This window comes from Vicia villosa, linkage group LG5 (assembly GCF_029867415.1).
Source record: "Vicia villosa cultivar HV-30 ecotype Madison, WI linkage group LG5, Vvil1.0, whole genome shotgun sequence".
NCBI classification, from domain to species: Eukaryota; Viridiplantae; Streptophyta; class Magnoliopsida; order Fabales; family Fabaceae; genus Vicia; species Vicia villosa.
In genome coordinates, this window is record NC_081184.1 from 144,632,282 (window position 1) to 144,655,702 (window position 23,421).

The window sequence follows — 23,421 nt, forward strand, 5'->3', positions numbered from 1 at the left end:
GATGGATAAATTAATTACTCCTACGAATAATAAAGTTGTGAAAATATTAAAATTTAAAAGTGTGAGTAAGTTAATTATGTAATATAAACTTGTGATGAAAAATAGTGAGTCACATTTTTATAATGTAAATAACTGGACTTAAAATTCATTTTCTTTATAGAAAAGAGTCCAATACTCAAGATTATGTTAAGCATAAGATTATGTTAAGCGTAGTGTAGTGTAAAAGAGTTATGTAAATATTGAATTTGTTTTGTTGTATATTCAATATGGGACTTCACCTGTTCTTCATTGCATGTCAAGCTCTACTATAAGGGCTATCATTTTGAGCTCAATCAGAATCAATTTTAAACCATATTATTTGCCTTTGTTTGTAGACACAAGGAATAGATTGCTTGAAAAAATATTTCTGATCATTAACTGTTTACAATGCTATGACAATTTAATTTCTATGCTATTTGAAAAAAAAGTACTACAACTTGACATATAACTACTAGTTATAAAACTAAACTAAGGAGAAAAATGGACAAATGGACAAAGTTATAAGATTGAGTTAAATACAAATAATGATTCAATTTGTTGGGTACTTCAACAATTTTTTATTATATTTATTGATAATACTTGCTTTATTATCTATTTATATTCTAGTGGTTATTTTATCCTGAATGTGTGGGTGTTGAAACTCACATATGACGAACATGAGATACATTTTTAATCTACTTAGGATAATAGTTTTATTTATTTCTTGAACTTGGTTGATATGTTTTCAGTGGATTATGTTATTGATTTGAATGAGCATGCCTAGTGTGCAGCAAAATACATGATCTGACGTTCAACAATCACATACTGAGTAACCTCGTAAGTTGTGCTCAAATACAGCAGATTTGTAAGAAGAATGCAAAATAATTATGTAAGAAATTATCTCATTGCCCACTCGGACTTGTTTTAGTTGGAACTTCATCAAATCTATGGAGAATTCTGAATCAATTATGATGAACAAAATTCAATCACACTGATCGAATTCTCTCTTATACTTTATTTTTCACTCGTGTAAAATAACTCATTTTATTATTGAAGTTGTATCCATATCCAAAACCATATTTAGAATACAGGGTTGGTGTAAAATTGGTTTAAATTGGAATATTTAAATTGATTTGGATTTTGTATAAACGTGTTGTAAAATAGATATTCAAATTCTATTCATGGAATCAAGCGTAAAATGTTGATGAGTGTGAGAAGTTAATTATCTTTCCAATCACTGATTTATATACTTTAGATTGAAATTCTTTTATTTTTATTATAGAATCTATAATCGCCAAACATCAGCTTAATATGTTCAAGTTCTATAATATTATATTATATATCGAAATATTATATTATATATCGGTTAGCGAAATTAATATGCAACATTTAAATTGTGGCCCAGTGGATTTAGCAATGCTTTGCAGATAAGGAGTTGTGCGATCGATCCTTCCTTGAAACTTCAATTTTTTAGTACAGTTTTTTTTTTAATAAAAAAAAAACTCAAATATCATAAAAGAAAAGAGAACCAGATACACAAGGGGGGACCAAACCAAGACCCCTTAATGACAAAGCCTAAGCTTAGGGGTACCCGACTTGTGCCATGGAAACTCCGATCTCGTTGGCTTTTATGTTGAATTTTTTAGTACAGTAAATAAACATGACAATTAAAACTATCATTTTAAAAAGACAAATTTAATTAATTATGCCATAACTCTCTCAATTTATCTAATTAGCACTTCTAATTTTAATTACAAAATAACTTGTATATAATCTATTAAAGTTTAATTAGTATAAATTTTAGAAATTATTTATATATTATAATTAAATATTTAAAAATTTGTCATATAATTATCTAATTTATTATAGATTTTTTTGATAAAATTAAATTTATTATCACTTGTGCTTTGATTTATTACTTTTTTGTCATAGAAATAAACTTTTTACCAATCACGTAAACCTGCCTATTAGGGTCAGGACATGGTTTACCCCTGCTCTTACATTTTCTAGCCATATGATTTGACTTTCCACAATTAAAACGAGAAAACGTCAATTTCATTTCTTTGAGATGGTGGATGTTGCCTAGAAAATAGGACAATTAAGGTAATTAAAATATTCTCATTCTTAATTCAGTTAATTATATTTCGATTTTGAATTCTTAATGATTTGCATATAACTACTTATCTGCATTTAAATTTTTTTTATTGTTCGAAACAACCAAGACTTTATATTTTTAATCCTTACGAAATTCTTCATTTTGGAGGCGAGTTAAACATGTGTTTTTTATTATGGGTTCATTTATTTATTTGCCCTGGGGCCTCTAAAAAGTCGGGACCGGCCCTGCAAACGGACATGTCTGTTTCATAAAATCCCGCAAAAAAACGGGGCGAAGCAAGACGAATCAGTATATATATATATATATATATATATATATATATATATATATATATATATATATATATATATATATATATATATATATATATATATATATATATATATATATATATATATATATATATATATATATATATATATATATATATATATATATATATATATATTGTATTTTGTGTTTTGAGAATTTGATTGTAAACTTAGCTTCTAGAGCACTTATAAAATTAGGGATATTTTATTTGTATTTTGATAATAAATATATGCAATACTAATTCATAAAATGTTTCATATTAAATGTGTTTTTTTAAATCTTTATTTGTTTAATATAATAAATGTATTTTTCAAAATATTAGTGAGAATTTGAGATATGTCAAAATATTAGAAATTATAAAATAATAGGTTTATTAAAAACACCAACGAAAGCGCTTTTCAGGAAAAGCGTTGCCTTAGGCCTACCTACGCCAGCGCTTTTGCCTAAACCAAAAGCGCTGCTAAAACCTATAGCAGCGCCACCTACAACAACACTTTTTAGCGCTTTTAAAGCCCAAAAAAGCGATGTCGTAGGTCTTTTATGGCATAGTGAATTGGTCGAATTTAGATGCATGAGTCATCAAAATACAAAAACCCAATCAAGGGAGAGTAATGATAAATAAGTACCAGTATTATTTTTTTCCTTATCTCAAAATTGTTTTTTCCTTGAAAGGGGCAATTAATAATTCTTTGAAAATAGTTACAACCTTTTTTCTTCATCACCTTGTAATTACCACAACCATGAAATCTTCTTCCTGGATTCTCGTAAGTCCATAAAGTAATCAATGGAGATTCAAGCCCACACCAACATCTACCACCTTTTCTTCTAGCACCGGATAAATTTGATGAGGCAAATGAGAAATTTGTTTCGAATATTTTGGGGGTAATACAAAAATCTTACGAAGTATAGAGAGAAGAAAAGATTGGCGAAGAAGACGATGGGTTTGATAGATTGGTGAAGAACCGACTGGGTTGCGACTAGGTTGTAGAAGAAAACAGAAGGAAGAAAACCTAAAGAGAATGAGGCTTTGAAGGCTCTATTATAGGGGGGATATTTAGGGTTTTCTGGGAAAAAATTTACACTAAAAATGTGAAAAAAAATATTTCTATATAATTATAAAAACATTAAAATAAATATGAAATAAAAAATAATTTTAATTAATATTCAAATGACTTGGCATTGACACATAAGCAAGAATCACGCCACGTCACTAAAATTGTGCACCAAATTGATTGAGAGACTAATTTCAAGCAACAAACTTAAAATATGGACTAAAATGGTGATTTTGAAAAGTGGGGATCAAAATAAATAAAAAATCTAAATAGAAGGACTAAAGTTGCATTTAAGCTTATTATAAAGTTGTGGATAATATCAAAAATTAACGAGTGTTAATGAATGTCACTAAGTTTATTATGTAGTATTAAATTTGTGATGAAAAATAGTGTGAGTCACATTTATTTATTTATTTTGGTCTTCCTTTTAAAAATTAGAGTTTTATTCTCATTTTTAAGTTATTTTTTGGATTTTAATCCCTTTTTAATTTGAGCCTAATATTTAACGAGGTGATACTATTAATGATCACTTGTCAATTTCAAGTTGATCAAAGAAATTTTTATGTTAAATTAATCCATTTAAAATAATACTATTTTAATAATTTTTATAATTTAATATTATCCTATTTTCTTAACATTTTTATTAATTAAATACTTTAGAAAATCATTTTAGAAATTAATTATTATAAATTTTAAAAATAATAATTGGGCATAAAAACCATTTTTCTTATTGAAAATAGTTTAATACTCAAGCTTACATTAAACATGGTGTGAAAGAGCTATATAAACACTTAACTTTTTTGTTTAATATTCGAGGTGGGACTTCAATTGTTCTTCATTGCATGTTAAGCTCCACTATAAGGGCTATCATGTTGAGCTCTATTAGAATCAATTTTAAACCACATTATTTGCCTTTTAGTATGTAGATACGGAAGATAGATTGCTTAAAAAATATTTTTGATCATTAACTCTATGGAATGCCATGACAATTTACTTGAAAAAATGTTATTTGAAAAAAGAGTACTACAAACTTACATTTAACTATCCAGTCATAAAACTAAACCAGAGAAAAGATAGACAAATGAACTAAGCTATAAGATTGAGTTAAATACAAATGATGATTTAATTTCTCCGCTGCTTTAACAAATTTTTATTGTATTTATTTGAGTTTTTTGCTTTGTTATCTATTTTTATTTCTAATGGTTATTTTATCTTTAATGTGTGGGTGTTGAAGCTCACATATGACGAACATGAGACACACTTTTAATCAATATAAGATATTGGTTTTATTTATTTCTTGAACTTGGCTGATGTATTTTTAGTGGAATATGTTTTTGGATTTGAATGAGCATGCTTAGTGTGGAGCAAAAGGTATGCTTTGATATTCAACAATCACCTATTGAGTCAACTCGTAAGTTGTTCTCAAATACAACTGATAAATAGTAAGAATGTAAAATAATTCTATAATAAATTACCTCGTTGGCCACTTAGGCTTGTTTTCTAGTGAGAATGAGACTCTAAATACACGTTTGAAGAGAGATAAATATGGATCTAGTGGATTTGGCTTATATATTGAATATTACATTTAGTGAAGGCAAATAAGTATGGTTTATGTTAGTTAAAGCACAATATGATTAACTAGTGCAATGTATCGAATCTTGCAGCCTTGTCTCTGTGAATTTAAATTTGTATCATTTATTTTAGTGATGCTTAACTTCGTTGTTTAAACTATGTTTCTCTGTCGGGTTGGAATAGTCGCCCTTCACATACCTCTTGAGGTGCCCATCTTGTAATAGATTTTCTATCTCCTTCCTGAGATGGTAACAATCCTTTGTATAATGTACATCGAAGATCTATGTAAATTGCATTATCTTCTTAGTTTAGATCCAATCACCTCGACTTTTGGAGCAGACAGTGTATGATGTTCTGCATGCAGAGTACCCTGCGTCAGATCTGTTCACGACGAGTATTCAGTGATGTGAAATTTTTGTCGACTTCCCTTTTCTTTTGAACGTTGACTTGTCCTTCATGGACAAGGTGTAATTTTTTTCCTCGGGTTGTGAACTTTCGACTTTGGGGACGCGTTATTTGATGTCACAAGCTTTTTTTTCAGCGCTGCTTTCCTCGCTTTTAATGTAGAACTCCGCTCTAGTGACCACCTCTGCCAACGTGAGTGCCGACTTTTGGGCGATGGACTCATTGAAGTGCTCTGCCTTAAGTCCATTTTGGAACGCCCCAGAAACATTTATTAGTTAGGATGGATGACCCTGATGGTTGCGTTGTTAAAACGGGCAAGGTAATCCCTTAATGATTCTGATGGACCCTGGCGAATATTAAACAGACTGGTGGTGGACATCTTCCTATAGCGATTGACGGAGAACTAATGTACCAGCTTCCTTATCACTTATTAATAGCTATTAATAGACACGCGGGGAAGACCCATGTACAATCTGATGGCAACATCTCTAAAGGTACCAAATAACAACTTGCATTTCAGAAAGTCTGGCGCTCCTATGATGGGTATCTGCATGTTGATGTCACTCTTATGATGGTCATCTGCATGTTGATGGAGGCTACATCCATCAAACATGGCTAAGGAGGAAGGTTTGAAACCTTCAGTAACTGACACTTATCGTATCTCGTTTGAGAATGGCTGAGGATCCAGTAGTTTCACCTATTCATAGGGATTATCCTCCTATTGGCTTTGTATGATTTTGTGAATGTCATCTTCCAACTTTCGGTTATGGCGTCGTAGTTCTTCCATGGCGGCATGCATCTCCACTATTTCCTCAGCATCGCCTGTACCCTTTGGCGTAAAGGATGAAGCTCTCTTGTTGATCATAGTTGAAAATGGCTAGGTGCATGAATTAAGGGTACAATGGGAAAAGTGAGGGTGACTGAAAAGGGATGTGGCCCAAGTTAATTTTATCGATACCCCACGTTGGGTGCCATAGTACTGGTAAAAAAGTACATGTGTGCTTGTTCCCCATGCAAGGGCATGTAGACTCAGAGGTCTTAACAGGTGTATAACACGTTTTGGTGGTGAAGGCTTACTCACGACGACGTGAAGCCCTATATGCTAGTGTTTTGATAGGTAAGAATCCTTATTGAAGGTCGACGATGTTTGGTTGCAGGCGAGCGGTTAAGTCAATCATGTGTTAAGACTAAGATGAATGTAATGCTCTTTAAGTTGTAGAGAGAGGGTATGACTTAGAGTCTGTCTTCTCCCTTGGGGAAGAGATATTTATAGCCTATTTGAGCCTGGGATTTTGACCCCTTTCGTGGTGTTAACCGCTCCTTTCTTACTAGGGGAAGTTATCGACCACCCTACTTCTAGAAGTTAGTTGAGACTTTCTCTTCCTTGACTCCCACGTTGTGGATGCCTATGGGCGAGTCTCACATATTCCTCCTGGGCGATAGAATTATTAGGCAAGGAAGGCCTATTTTAGGACCCATACAAATATAACACTATAATTTATATTAAACTCAAATGTGTATATCACGACAATTAGAATCTAAAACCATAATGAAATTTTATGCTCTATTTGTTTCACTACAGTTGAAACTTACTATCATGGTCAAATGTTTAAATCACCCAAAATGTTGGAGTTGGGTATCAAACCAATGACCATTCCACCTTTTACTGTGAATGGTTTTTTCAACCGTGGAGAAAAGTTGCGGTTATTGTAGTGGTAAAAATGACACTTACTACCACCCCATTCGTTACCATGTACCTCTAATCATGGTAAAACCCTTCACCCAATGGTGGTAAAAAGGGTTTTTTTTGTAGTAGTGATGTTATAAACATTTGATCTACTAGTCCGAAATACTAAGAAAATGGATGAGTTTTGATTTAACGACTATCATAGACTAATATTATTAGTGACATAGCCAACAAAATACACATCGACCCACACACACAAAATAAAAAAAGGAGAAGAAATAAAAAAAAGGTAGAGAAAATGCTAGGGAAAAGAGGAAGACAAGAAAATAGAAGAAGCTGACAAGGATTGAAATAAAAAGGCTAAGGAGCAAACACCTCCATCATTCATCACCATCATCACATCTTTCATCTGCAACTTCTAAAATTGATTAGATTCGGAATTGAGGTGAATCTCCATTCATTTTGTCACTTGCATAAGTTACTTAAGTTGAATTAGAGATTTAGAGTTTTAGTTAAAATTCAAGATTTTGTTAAGTGAGCTGAGTTATTATATTGCATGCATTGACTCATGAGTTTATTAGGTTAGTCCGTTTTAATTGAGTATTACATGTCATAATTGTGTTAGGGATGTATGATTTAAAGGCTTATGTTTGAATTTTGGGTTTCCTGAACTCGATAAATTCGTTAAGGGACCTACCAATTCACTAGGCAAATTTGACAAGATGCGTTACGAGTTCTATTGCATATTTTCCATTATATTATAATGTTTTCCATACGTTATGGTCATGCATTAATCCTATCATATTCAAGTGTCAAAATGTACATTACTTATTCACAATATTGGGTATTATCACGTTGATAAGTAAATATTATGAAGACACATGTAAGAAAATATGGGTCGGGTCAAACACACATCACTCATGTATTATGTCCACAAACTCATCTATTGCATTCTCTACTCTATTTATATGACTCACATATTATGACAAACTACTAAATCTTATAGAACTATTATGTTATGTGCTAACACACATGTTAAATTCTTATTTAATGTCTGTGGAAGGTTATTGAAGTATATGATTGATACTAATAGGACCATATATTATATCTTGTATTAAGAACAAGAATTGAGTCAATTACTCATATGTCAAAAACTTAATTTGATGTATTTCTCACCCCAATAGCTTTGTTCCTTGTACATGTAATATACTTTTGAGTGATTGATCTATAAACATTTAAGGAGCCTTTTACTAATTAAGTTGTGTTAGTTGTTCACTTTTTCTTTTTCATGAAATTTTACATGTGAATTGTCATCATGTTTAACTATAATTCTATCTCTTAAAAGTGAATAAATTGAGAGTTTCAGATTTTTTAATCTGCAATCGTATATATGTCCAGTTGGTAACTAAACTATTTTGATGAGACAAAATGTTATAAATTTTAATTACACATTTTTAATCAAAATAATTTCAAAGATCACCAACAGTATATCATTATAAATTTTATTAATATTTTATTATTATTTTAAACAAATTGGATAATGATGTTACAATTTGGTTTCATTAGTTGGTTATGTATTCTATAGATGCCTTTGATTTGCTAATTAATTAGGTACTGAACATGACAACTTTTTTGTAACATGTTTGTTGTAGAAATTATTCATGGTACTAGACACAATATATGACAATGAACCGGACAAAACCATGAATTATTGTCCCCCATTAAAGATTGAGACAATTTTTTGTCCCAAACACAAATTATAAAAAAAACATTAAAATATCATTTTTTTTACTCTCTTTCTCATTTAATATTTTAATTTATAAATGTGACTTATTTTTTGCATTTTCATGTTTGTTTCAAGTATTTATAAATTATGCCTTAGAATTTTTTATTTTGGAAGTTTTATTTGCTCTTGATTTTTTATTTTTCATTCTCATGTAATAGGATAAGAATCTTATATTTTCATGAAAATAAAGGTAACCTCCAATAATTTACCACAACTATATATTTATTTCATTTATTTTAAAATTTTAAATAAAATATATTTTATAAATATTTAAGAGAACTTATTATATTTATCAAACATAAAGATTGGAATAAAGTTTCTAATGATAATGTTCCATAGAATAACGTTTTCAAAATAAAAATTTTAATACTTAAAACAAACGCACATTTACATTTTAATTTCATACGTTGCTTATATACATTATATAGAGGTAGATATAATTTATTTTTAAAATACCTTTTCACTCTTCAAATTAATACCCCATTTGATTTTCATAAAAAAATCCTTTACTTTTTATATTTGTATTGAATAATAAAAAATATATATACATTGTCTATTTAATTAATATAAATAAAATAATTTTTTCCATGAAAAAAAAAATACAGTATTTTTGTATGACATCACTAGTATCATGAAATGACAATATATTTTGTGTAGATAACTTCGAATTGATAAATAATAATTATTAGTATATCCATTTACAATTGGTCGGATTTAGATGCATGAGTCATCAAAATACAAAAACCCAATCAAGGGAGAGTAATGATAAATAAGTACCAGTATTGTTTCTTTCCTTATCTCAAAATTGTTTTTTCTTTGAAAGGGGCAATTAATAATTGTTTTGATTTTCAGCTTTTTTAATCAAACACGTGTTGCGCGCAGATCTGAATTCTACAGGTGTTGAGAAGCTATTGGATATAACACGTGATCATTTCAACACAACTACCCCTTGGCATTGCGGTAATTTCGTTGTGAGAGTGAGGTCAATTCCAACAAGTCAACTCTTTGTATTAGTAACATCTAAATTTCCCTTTCACCTTCTTCTTCCAATTTCGTTTCTCACTTTCTCTCTGCCTTTCAATCAATTTCACATTCATTTTCATTTCGATTTTCGTTTTGATTTTGATTTTGATTTTCTCTATTAATCGAGTTTCCACCTACCGCCATGGATGAAACCTACGCTCCCTTCGAGTCCGCCGCCGAATCCAACGGAGTAACTCGCACCGCCGATCACGGCTGGCAGAAGGTTACCTACGCTAAGAAACATAAGAAGAAGGAAGCTAACGGCGTCGCCGGTTCTAACAAACTGACGTTTAACGGCAACGATGCGGCCTTCCGGTCGCTCGAGCTGCACTCCGAGGATCGGCGTCGACGCATTCTCGAGGCGCAGTCTGCGGCGGATGCGGATTTTGACGACGCTCCGGTTAGATCGAAGCAGAGATCACGTCGAGATGATGATGACTATGATGAGGATGATGAGGATGTGGATCGATCAGCGGAGAACGGGAAAGTGGAGGAGGCGAAGAAGGTGAAGAAGGAGAAGAAGCCGAAGAAGCCTAAGGTGACGGTGGCTGAGGCTGCGGCGAAGATTGATGCGGCTGATCTGGAGGCTTTTCTCGTTGAGATATCGGTATGGTGTTTGATTTGGTTAATTTTGAATTTGAACACGCGTGATTAGGTTTTGTGTTTGGATTTGATCTGTTGGATTGCGTTAGAGGAGAAGCTTGATCGAGAGATCGTGCATTGTGTTTGATCTTGTTTGAACTTATGCATGTTTGTTTTTGTAATAGGCATCCTTCGAGCAGAAGGAGGATATACAGATGATGCGGTTTGCGGATTATTTTGGACGTGCTTTTTCTTCCGTGAGCGCTTCTCAGTTTCCCTGGGTGAAATTGTTCAGGGAGTCAGCTGTAGCTAAGATCGTTGATGTGAGTTTAAAATTCTTTATTTTGTCGTTTTTCCATGTTGATTTTAACAATGTGATGAGAAGTCATGGAATTGAAAGATTTTACTGTTATTATGAGAATGATGCTGGTTAATTTTTGTGTGTAATTGTGATGTATGTTATGTTGTTTTTGGATGAATCACTGATTATTATTAGCTGGATTACAATTCAATGCTTTGCCCAATTTCTGCTACATGATTTGTGATTAAGCTGTATTAAAAATTTCATCTTTGCATTGGGAAACCCCATATGATGTGGGTTTATATAAGAATTCATACTTATATGGCCCTTTCTACAAATTTGAATGGCAAAAGTCCTTGGTCCTCAAAAAGGAAAAAAGTGCAACTTCAAATAGAATTGTTGTATGAACTTCTGTATTACTTCTCACAGTCACTGTTTGAATCCTTTACAATGCAAGCTTATGTAGTTCTTTTCATTGTATGGTACACGCTTCTCATACATGAATTATTGATCTTATTATGCCTTTTCTACTATTACTTCTCAATGTTTGAATCCTTTACAATGCAAGTTTATGTAGTTCTTTTCATTGTACGGTACACGCTTCTCACACATGAATTGTTGATCTTATTATGCCTTTTTCTACGAAGTTAAAATATTAGCTTCTCATGGTATTCAATATTTTAATTTTTAATGCTTTCGTACTCGCCCATACTACAGGGATGAAGTATTTATATGATTCTGCATCTACTGTTTAGCTAATAATGCCAAATCTATTTCTATGTTTTGGTAAATTGATGTTTGAAAAATATTTATGCATTCTACTTCTTATCATAACGTCGTTTATCATAATATCGGTTCTATTTTCTGATTTTCCCTATGTGAATTTTATTACTTATTACTAAATATTTATATCTTATCAGGTGCCACTTTCTCACATATCTGATGCTGTATATAAGACATCAGCTGACTGGATAAATCATCGATCTCCTGAGGCACTCAGTTTCTTTCTTCTTTGGTCTTTGGATAGTATTCTTGCTGACTTGGGTAGCCAGCAAACTGTGACCAAGGGTTCCAAAAAGGCTGTGCAACCAGTAACTTCAAAATCTCAGGTAACTTATACCAGTGTTATTTGCCATGAAATTATGGTTGTATTCTTTTATTTTTAATTTCTTTTTTCTCCTATGTGAAATCTAATAGTAATGTCACCCAGCAACAAAAACCATATAAAAGCAAGGCAGAGCAGTATGGTTTTCTGTTCACGATTAAGGGCCAGTGCACACTTTGGAAGAACCCATGCCCCTAACACCAAAGATAGGCCTAGCAAATAATCTTGTCCCAAAGAATGATTAAATGTATAACTATAGCATTTTCCTTTATAAGTCCAAATATTTCTTTCCAACCAAAATGTCACACTCAATATGGATACTGGATTAGTGAATGATTTTGATATTCTCTAACATGTGCCACAGTGGCAGTGCAATTTGATATTTTGATATATGTTTGGGATAAGTCGTAAGGTCTTGTGATAAACATCTCATTTTAACTGTTCTAGTGGCTCTGGTTGGTGTTAAATTTTGAGAGGCTGGGAGGTGGCCTGATGTTGATTAATTTTAGTTAGATTTTTTTCTCATCTCCTTTTCTATTGGATCTCCATTGGCTTGTTCATTCAATATGACTGAATGGTCACCAAGGCAGATAAAGGAACTTCTTCTGGCAAGTCCTATTGGATAGGCAGTCAATTCAGGAGTGCTTTTATGACTGAAAAAAAAAGCATCATATCCATTTATAATTTTTTGAAATATTTTTCCCCTTTTGGAGGGGCATTTAATCCATGTAGCCAACCCAATCTAGTGGGATAAGTCTTGGTGGCTGTTGTTGGTTGTGATGGCATTTAGTGACTTTGGAGGTCCAATATGCATGTGCTTTATCCACCTTTGGGTAGTTGTGAACAGTTGGCAAAGTAATGTAGCCTGTTTGACTTTGAGTATTCAGTTCACATGGTGTTTTTCCCTGAAAGTTGATAGTACTAGGAAATGAAAAGTAGCAGAAACAAAAACAAATGCTTCCATCGCTAGACTCCAGTAGGTTAAATTTGATTTACAGTTGCACTGTGCATTGTTGTTTCCCTGTTTTTAGACTTCAAACAACGGGAATTTTATTTAACAAGGGCTTGTAAAAAAAACAGATAAGATTTTTGTGACTTTTGGTCCCTGGATTTTATATGATTATTTATATTGGCCTTTCAAAATGCAAATATGTTTTTCTTCTCCTGTTTTTCAGATGTAGATTGAGATTGTATTCACATGACCTGCAGGTTGCAATATTTGTTGGTTTAGCGATTGTATTGCGCCGAAAGCCCGATGCTCTTATTGCTGTATTGCCCACATTGAGGGATAATACAAAATATCAAGGACAAGATAAACTTCCAGTGATTGTATGGATGGTTGCTCAGGTAAGGAGTAGATGCCAAATCAACTAAGTGCTGGTTAGAAATTAGAAATAGAAAAAGGAATTCTTTTTTATTCTTTCGAAAGGATAACTATAGCTTTTTACCCGTTCATCTTGCTAATGCTTAGTATTAAAACATTCTATGTAGGCTTCAGTAGGAGATCTCTCAGTAGGTTTGTATGCTTGGTCGCGGAACCTCCTTCCTATAGTTGTTAGCAAAAGTGGCAACCCGCAATCCAGGGATTTAGTTTTGCAGCTTGTGGAAAAGTATGTAAATATTTGTGATATCCTTTCCACCCCTCTCACTATTGCCGTTGACATCTTCACCATTATTTTATTTTTTAAATTTATTTGCAGAATTTTGTCTGCCCCCAAAGCACGGCCTGTTTTGGTTAATGGTGCTGTAAGAAAAGGGGAACGATTAATTCCTCCTCCAGCATTTGAGACTTTGCTGCGTGTTACTTTCCCGTCTTCAGCTAGACTGAAGGTGATGCTCAGCTGCCTCTGTTATTTTGCATTTAAATGTATTATAGCTCTAAAGCTTTCAAATTTATGTTAACATGTTGCTTTATACAGGCTACAGAAAGATTTGAGGCCATATATCCCACTCTGAGAGAGGTGGCTCTTGGTGGTTCTACTGGAAGTAAAGCAATGAAACAAGTCTCCCAGCAGATATTCAATTTTGCTATCAAAGCAGCAGGAGAAGGTATGAAAGTCTGACTTTATTGTTTGACTTCTGTTCTCTTTTCTTGTCTTTGATGGACAAAGTGTTTTAGAAGTTATTTTGAAACAATTTTGTATTTTTCAGACAATCCTGAGTTATCTAAAGAAGCAGCTGGTATTTCAATTTGGTGTTTTAGCCAAAGCACTGAGTGCTACAAGCAATGGGTGAGTTGTTCCATCGAAAAGCATATTTAAGATCTTGCTAGTTTCTTGTAAACCTATTTTATGAAGAGCATGAAAATTTATTACAAAGAAAAGTTATTTATTTATTTATACACAGCAATCATGAAAATCTACAATTATTTACTCTTATTCTTTATTGGATATGGGCAGGAAAAAGTTTATCTGGACAACATTGTCGCAAGCGTTGCAGTTTTGAAGAAGCTTTCTGATGATTGGAAGGTGCAAGCTACAAAATTGTCTCCTTATGAGTCACTTAGGGAGATTATAAAGAATTTTAGGCAAAAGGTAGTTTTTCAGCCATCTGTCTACTTGATTTATATCTGTTTATTGCATCTGGGTCACTTACCAGTCCACCTTGACATGGACTGATTGAATTGTTTTTATTGTATTGAGTAGCGCAGAATGTTAGAACTTGGTATATATGATGATTTAACTGTTTTGGCTGCAGAATGAGAAAGCATTGGCATCTGAGACCGATGCTGCTCGATTCTTCAAGGATGCAGATAAATACTGTAAGATAATTTCGGGAAGAGTTTCTCAAGGTCACGGGGGCAAGGCTTGTTTGACCTTTGTTGTTCTTGCTTTGGCTGTCGGTGCTGCCGTTTTGTACCCCAACATGGAATCTGTGGATTTCAGTAAACTCTCTGTACTTCTCAACTCCCAGTTCTGAGCACTTGGAGAATGTTCTGCATTACTGGCCGTTGGTTGCATCAAATAGCGATTTTCTCTTCAGCTCACATCATCCACAATGAGTACAGCAAACAATTGGCTCGTAATAAAGTGCATAATGCGGGAGGTTGTACACTTAGCTCAAAACCTGTTCAGATGTCACAGAATAGTTGAGGTCAATGCTACTTTGAGGTTTACTTTAGTTTGACCATTTTATAATTTATTTTATGTTTTTGCTTGTTGAGTCTTGAAATTTCAGTATCCTATGTCTTTACATCACCATGCTGGCAAAATGCCAATGAGGCAACTACACCTGTATTATGAAGTTAATTTAGTTGAATCAAAGGAGTTTTGATGGTACACTGCTAAGTTTTTTTATAGCTCCTGCACTATTTGCATTGGCTTGTGTCCTTTCAACCTTCTTTTCTGGGTTCACCGTTTTCCCCATTTTAATTGAACAACATTTTTGAGTTTGTCCAATGGTCGATAAAGGACATGATATATGATTGCTTTCAGTGAGAGAAAGAAGAAGTTGATGATTACTTTCGGTAGTATACATCACGTTGATAGGCCATTACTTTCTAGAGTTAAATGGATATGTATTGATCGTATTCTGTCTCTTGATTTACTATTGTGCTAATTTGTTACAGTATTATTATTTTTTTGAAAATTGTCACTAAACATCTATTTGATTAATAGTGTAACACTTTTTATAATGTTAGTCCATTCATTAATCATTAAACTCTACTAGTAGGAGTATTTTTTAAGGCTCTTGAAATTTTATCATGATGCTGGACCGTTTGACAATTATCCATTTTTGTTTAGAAGTCTTACAAACTGGCTTTGCACAATCAATTTCATAAATGAGAGGTGTTTTTTGCTTGGCTTAGAAATTTTTGTCGTAAAAGTCACACATTGAATTGTGTTAGTATGTTTTATTTGATGAGTAGAAGTAGCTCTTAGATAGAGTAAATCTGAAGGATCAGTAAGACAAGTACTAGCTCATAGGTTACATTAAATCTACTTCTACTGAAAGAGAGGACATTCTGAACAAACGTTCTCTGTTGTAAATACTTGCCTTACTAGCCTTATCTAGAATGCAGACCGGATATGGTGGAGCTCAGATGCTTCTCTCTTTTGCATAGAAACAAGTTGACAGTACTTGCGTGAGATATTTATCAGGTTCTAGCTAGGTAGCCAATGTGAAAACATCCTGCATCCACATTCACTTTCACTTTCACTTCACTTAATTTGTTCTACATTAAACTCACAAATCACCTGGTAAGCTGTTCTTGCAAAAATAACGGACTTAAAACAGTTTTTGCATCCCAAATCTTCCAAAACAATGAGCAAAACAATTGGGTTGCTAAGGTATCCGTATCTCCACAATAGAGCCAATGGTAGAGCAAGTTGAGCTAGTTGACTGGGTTTTGGCTGGAAGGTACCCAGCTAGCAAGAGAACCAAGTCTAAAGGGTTGGTTGACAATGCATTAGAAGGTGCATGTCAAGTTTATAGGAATGCTTATTTTTACCTACGTTCTATTTTGTTGGCATGATATTCTTGACTAATATCTCCAGGGGAAGTTTTTTATCTTGTTTGAGTTTTGAGCTTTAAGAGCTTGGGAGGTGTCTGATGTTGCTCTCATTTAACATTTAGGTTTTATTTGAGAGTTTGGAAGGAAGAGGAGATATATGAAAAAATTGGAAGAATAAAGTAAAAACAATTGAATGATTGGTGGAAAGAGTTTGGGGTCATTTTATTCCTAATACAAAATCCTCTAAATTTAAGAAATTTTAGGAATTGTATTGGAGGAGGGATTTTGAGGACTTGTATAAATTCTTCAATCATAGTCTATGTTATGTAAATTATTCTTACAAAAAATATTAAAGATTTTTCAATTTTTTTATTCAAATATGTCTTTCGAAAATTTTCACTTCCTCTTGCTTCCAAACTTCTTTGTTTGCGAGTTGAGTTTAGAGGGGAGGAAAAAAAAAAGTATTGGAGAAATTAAATTTGATGAAAATATAGAAAAAAAATTAATATCTTTTTTTGAGATAATGTTTTTATATGAAATGATAAATAAATATTTATTAATATATTTTTAATTTTTAAAATATTATCATAATATAAATTATATTTGAAAAATTTATTTAAACATTTTAAAATTCTCCAAACTTTTTCTTTAATACAATTTGAGTATTCTAAAAATAAGAGAGTTTAGTAATATGAATAAAAATTAATAACTTACTCATGCGTTTGCACTTTGCACGGACTCATGTGTTGCAGTTCGTTAGAATTGTCATAATGGAAAAAATAATATCTATTTATTTATTTTGCAAGGCGTCTTGTCTTAAAATTAATTACCAAAGAAAAAGAGTTTTATTGTCTTGTCTTAAAATTAACCAAAGAAAAAGAGTTTTGTTGTCTAGTGTCGTCTCTATTCTTTTTTACCAATGTGGTCTTATTCCATGTGATTTTTTTTTTCAAAAGGAAAAGATTACATAGAAAAATGATCTCCCTCCTTTTTAGAAAAATATTCCTAGCCCTTTAGAATTTGGTGTCTGTCTGTCTCCTATCTAAGGTGGCTCTTTTTCCCCACTTTGTGGTTGTAAAATCTTCTTGTTTTGAGAGCAATACTTCTTCATACAAATTTATCTTTATATTTTTATCGGAACTAACTCATTTATAAGATACTACCTTTCTTTGAGTTGAGATCTTCTCCATTTCTTAAAAAAATGGAGAATGTCATTACTAATGTTTTCATGTATAAAAGTCAAAATATGTGAAATATATCACATTTTTCAATAATATAAATGCTTTATACTCCCAAACTTTAGTAATGACACTCTCCATTTCTTTGAAGAAATGGAGAGGATCTCAACTCCTTTTCTCCATCATAAACTACAAGTAAGTCTCTATTTTCGTTGTTGTGGCCGCTACCAAAGCCAGTATCACTAAAAAATTGAAAGATTGTTAAGGTTGTCACATCTCAAACTTAACATTAATGCATGTACCTCTCTCGTATAGCCACTCTTACACTATCAATGTTGGCAACCATTCGTTCACTTCCAAAGTCGCCATGAGTTTTTTACAATTTGGAGCTACCTCGCATATCATAGCTGACCATCTTTATTTATGTGTTTTTTTGTTGTTGTCGGCTTTTGGGGTCTCAGATTGCACTTTTGGTGTTTGAAAATAATTCTCAATAAAATATATGAGTCACCCCCTTATATATCTAATACTTTCTGTATTTTTAATATAATTGACCTAACTACTTATACTTGAAGTTTAACAATCTCCTTTTTAAATGGGAGTCACCTATATAACTAGACTTAAACTACAATAGGATCTCACACTGGATTTCTCACCAAGCCGAGTCTGAATCTAATACCACTAGCTGAGGCGTTTCGAGAGCGACAAGAGTAACAATGGACTAGTCATCAAAAACTCCTAAGAGACTTTAATACCACATCTAAAACCAAAACCAAAACCTTAAGAAATTAGATATATTAAAAAATTAGGTATATGAGTCACCTCTCTTATAAATCTAAAATTTTATTTATTCATAGTCGATATGAGAACTATCTACTCACACTTAAGACCAACAATATTCCTTAAAAATGAATCTTCTACATCCTATAAAAAGATTAAACTCATGCTCCTCCATCAAGACAAACTAGGATTATGATACCACTTGTTGGAGAGTCCGGAGATGTCCAGAGCAACAACGAAATTAATGTTACATCAACACAAGCGAGAGACACACTTCATCTCCATTCTCAACCAAAAACCTTAAGACGTTAAGTATAGGAACCATATATCTTTTATATATAACATTTTACACATTAATATATGATTTAAGACTCAACCAATCACACTTAAATTCAACAATCTTCCCCATAAGTGTGAGTTCATACCATTTATATCATGACCCAACACATGGTCCAACTCCTATTTCTCTCTTCTAAGCATAATCACTTGTTTTCACTTTGTTATTCGGATTTCAAAAGCTTTTTCACTAAAATTATTGATTTAAATGATTTATATTAGAATCAGATATAATTAGAGATTAAACAGCGAAAAAGATAAAAAAATATAAGGAGATAAAGTAAGAAATATTACACAAGAGATTATTCTGGTCCGATCATAAATCACGCGACCTACTCCAATTCTCAAAAGTTTCCTCCTTAGATTTAAACTAAACAACTACTTAAGCTTTTACATTGGTTCAACCCATTAAACGTAAACAACTTGAACTTTTGTACATGATCAGCCCAACAACCTTACATAAATAACTTGAGCTTTTATACAGGTTCAACATGACAATCTTAAACAACTTGAGCTTTTGCACAAGATCGGCCAAACAACCTTACACAAACAATTTGAAATTTTACACAAGTTCAACCCAACAACCTTAAATTAAGCTTTTATAGGTTTAATTTGAAACCTTTAAATATATTACAAGACCACAAGAGAACTATCCACGATTGTTAGATGAAGCTTTTCACTCTCTCGAAAGTAAGACAATGATTAATGAATATAACTTATTTTAAAAAAATGAGAATATGTGAGATATAAGAGATAGAAAAGATGATTATTAAAAAAAAATTAGTGTTTTAGAAGTGAGGAAACACTACTAAAAAATTCGCTTTAAGTGACCGATTTAGTGACCGAAAAATTTTGGTCACTGTAGTGACCGAATTAGCCACCAAAATTTTATATTCATGAGCAAATTTTAAGAGGTCACTAAAATAAATCAGCCACCAATTTAGAGACCAATATTTTGTGACCAAAATTTTGGTCACTATAGTGACCGAATTAGCCACCAAAATTTAATATTTATGAGCCAATTTTAAGTGGTCACTAAATCAGTCACGAAAATTATTTTTATATACAATTTAATTTTTATATATAAATTAGAGACCGAAATTTCGGTCACTAATATTTTTTGTTTTCTTTTTCTATTTTTAATCCGCTTTATTATTTTACTATTTCCTTTCCATTTTTTTTAAAGATTTTAATTCTATTTCAAATTTAAATTTTTAGTAAAATTTTCATATTTTTATTGTTTTAACATATAATATATTTATAAAAATTTATATGTATATATGTTTAAATATAGAATATAACAATAGTTGTTAAGTGGTGTAGTGGCAAGTTGTTATTAAAATACACGAAGATCACAAGTTTGATTTCTAGGTATCACAATTTTTAATTTTATTTTATGAAAAAGAACACTAAAATCGGTCTCTAAAATCGGTCACTGAATTCGGTCACAAATTCGGTCTTTAAATTTAGGTCACTAAATTTGTCGCAAAAGCTTAGCGACTAGCACTTTTTCAACCGAAAAGTAATGGTCGCTAAATCGGTCTATAAACGTTTTAGTGATCGATTTTAAAGCTTTTTTGGTCTCTAATTCGGTCACTAAAAGTGAATTTTCTAGTAGTGAAAGTTTTTCTTTATATAGGAAAAAATTTGGCTCAAAAATGTAACAATCCACGGCTTTAGTGTTTCCTAATTGATTAGAACACATATCTAATCGATTAGGTTAAGCGAGAAAAAGAAACCCTAATTTTTTGTGTCATTTAATCGATTAACAAGCCTATCTAATCCATTAGGAGGCGTTAATTTTACTTTAACCGATTAGAAGAAAGGCCTCATTAATTAGGCAATTAAGTTTTATTTTTCTAATTAATTAGAAGGCTTCTTAGTTGATTAGGTATTTGCCAATTGATTTTAAAATTTTTAAATAAAAGGATGAGAAATTTGAAATACTTTTGTATATATGTGTGCATCGCCTTAATACTGCAAGACTTACTCTTGCTTCATTTACATTTAACTGATCAAACTATAAGGTAAAACATTAAGCGCAAGATCAGGTGAGATTTCATAACTTCAGTTCCATTTGATTACTTAATTTAACTTTGTTTAACTCATTCAACTGGAACTGTGAACATTTTTTCTTGTGTTTATTTCTTGACTCATGATGCTTGTGATATATTCATTCTTGTTCAATTGTCATCATCAAAATCTTTAGAATACATTAACATGCACAACATATAGAATCATTACTTTTCAGGGGAGTCTCGGAAAGTCAAGAAAAATAAGTCTAATGCTCCAAAATCGCAAGAGAGGACACCAGTACATATTTGATTTATAATAACCTATATTTTGTAGCTGCTGTTTGTAAAACACTATTAAATATATTACCCCAAGACCTATAATAGCACTTTTATTCCGAGATGCACCACATTTCCACCAAAACATAAAAACATTAGTTATACAAGCCAACTCTCTTATAAATATAACATTTTACTCATTTATAAGCAACGTGAGACTTAATCACTCATACTTGAACCCAACAAACTCCTCCACAAGTTCGAGTCTTCCACATCCTATAACCGAAACCAACACATGATTCAACTCCTGCTCATCCACCGAACCTAATTAGGACTCTGATGCCACATATCGAGAAATCCAAAAAAGTTGAGAACAACATGTCAAATTCTCTAAAAGTGCAAGAGAAGGAGACGTCAATCACATCTTTGACTAAATACATTTAGTCCAATATGGACGATCTCCCACGATTCCACATATGATCCAACGATGGTATAAGAGTTCGAGTTCAGGTAAACTTTGTGGAGGAATGAAAGAGATTTTTAGTGTTGAGTCAAGAACGCAAAAAATCTTACTGTTGATGGAGAGATCTGTGATATGTTAAGTGTGAGTTAAATTAAAGTTCCACATTGGATGTGAAATCTTGTATAAAGAGAAGATTGATATATCTAGTATCTCAAAATTTTATATGAAAATTGTCAAATGACTTTATATGATTAAAAAAAAAGACTTTATATGATTGCTTTTAACCTAATGTTTTGGTCCAACCCAATGAAACTCCCCCTCAAGTTTCAAAAAGATAAGTTGATTTCTTTAACAGAACCCAATTGACAGTATGACACTATTCAACACCAAAAGTGAAAATCTAGTGTTAGCTTTGAATTTAAAGGTTCCTTTAATTTTTACAAAAATTACAACTGAACACCCATTCAAAGATCAAAAGCACAAAAAAAGGTATAACCAAATCCTATTCATCAATAATAGTGTATAGTTTAGGCATAAAATGATACATATGATTTGTTCTTGGTAGTTTCATCTCTAGTCATAATCCTCAGGATCGGCAATAGGGTACTTATAGAATGCAGTTCTTATCTTTGAAGGATCTTCAGGTACAGACCAAGGATACTGCATGTCTGGATCCCTTGGAAACTTCCTCACGTTTAGAAACGGTACCCAAACAAGGATCCTACATTACAAACAAAACCAAATATTAATCACATGCAACTTGTTTTAACTAACTAATAATCACTTATAAAAGAAAAAGCACTTACGCTGGGAAGAAAATGAAGACACACATGAATTGGAAATACATTTCAACAAGCTTTCTTCTGTACCATCTTTTATAAAGCCAGAACAAGATCAATGGCTGCAATATTATAATTCAGCTATTATGCTCTCACTGGTGCAAACTTCATAAGGTGTGGAATTAATTAAAACTTACTGGTGCAGTTAGGAAGTAGAAAAAGAACACAATCCCTAGTTGTATCAAAATCCATGAGAGTTCTTGTGGATGATTGTTTGCTCCAGTTACTGCTAATGATGCTGCTGGATGCTCAGCCTGTTTATATAATCATCACCAAAATTTAGAAACACAATATAAAATCTCGATATATTTGAAAGAGTAGCAAGGATTGAATCTCACCAAGGCCAAGAGTACTGCTCCTATGGGCAGTGCCAAGTTTGGTTTCTTTAGAGTGACATGATCATTTGGCTTTTGGCTGCTGCATTTTACTATCTGCAATTGGTTGGAAGGAGGGGTAGTGTTGTTGTGGAATGGTTTGTGTTTGGAAGCAATGAAGAGAGAAGGTGATGATGAATAATAGGGAAGAGGAGGTAGAGCTTTGGGAACATGGAGGCTGAAGGAGCAGCTCATTTTTTGGTTAGAGCTTTTTCTCAGATTGGTTTCTTATCTTTTTCATGTTTTGTTTTCCATGGGAATGAGTGAGTGAGGGAAGGATAGAATTTATAATGACAGGTGGAAATGAGACTCATCCACCACTACTCCCATTGCTTATTGTCCATTCATTCAAGTTTGGAAGTAGAGATTGATAAAAAAAAAGTTTGGAAATAGAGTAATACTAAAAACTTTATGTGATGTATTGTATGGTTTGAGTTGAACAATAAGTCTAAAAATAATGTTTAGATTTGAAATGTTAAAAAAGGAATTTAAATTTAAATTGATGTCAAAGATAAAATAAATTATGAAATCAAATATAGATTATAATGTTTCTATGAGATGGGCTAAAAACACCTTTTTCATTTTTATTATTAAATATTCTCTATAATATTTATTTTCTTTTAATTTAATAAAATATATCCGAATCTTGTGTGAAATCTATTTTTTTTATAATGTAAGATTTATCTAAGTTTTATTTGAATGGATGTTTAAAAGAATGTTCAGTGGTTTTAATATTTCTTATGTGTTT

General features: G+C 32.1%; 2 protein-coding genes across 2 annotated transcripts; one reads left to right on the forward strand and one right to left on the reverse strand.

Annotated features, from left to right (window-relative positions):
* The first annotated feature begins 9,931 nt into the window (after window positions 1-9,931).
* Window positions 9,932-15,237, forward strand: LOC131602944 (uncharacterized). Its single transcript, XM_058875171.1, has 10 exons — window positions 9,932-10,578; window positions 10,739-10,876; window positions 11,775-11,963; window positions 13,169-13,306; window positions 13,451-13,569; window positions 13,660-13,789; window positions 13,879-14,008; window positions 14,111-14,190; window positions 14,359-14,493; window positions 14,657-15,237. Exons 1-10 carry the CDS (start codon window positions 10,114-10,116, stop codon window positions 14,876-14,878), a joined length of 1,746 nt encoding a protein of 581 aa, XP_058731154.1. The 5' UTR covers window positions 9,932-10,113; the 3' UTR covers window positions 14,879-15,237.
* A 6,549-nt stretch (window positions 15,238-21,786) lies between these two features.
* On the reverse strand, window positions 21,787-22,970 carry LOC131607657 (NAD(P)H-quinone oxidoreductase subunit L, chloroplastic). The gene is made up of 4 exons (XM_058879635.1): window positions 22,638-22,970; window positions 22,437-22,553; window positions 22,267-22,361; window positions 21,787-22,181 (listed from the first exon to the last, which is right to left on the reverse strand). Exons 1-4 carry the CDS (start codon window positions 22,866-22,868, stop codon window positions 22,034-22,036), a joined length of 591 nt encoding a protein of 196 aa, XP_058735618.1. The 5' UTR covers window positions 22,869-22,970; the 3' UTR covers window positions 21,787-22,033.
* Window positions 22,971-23,421: the final 451 nt, after the last annotated feature.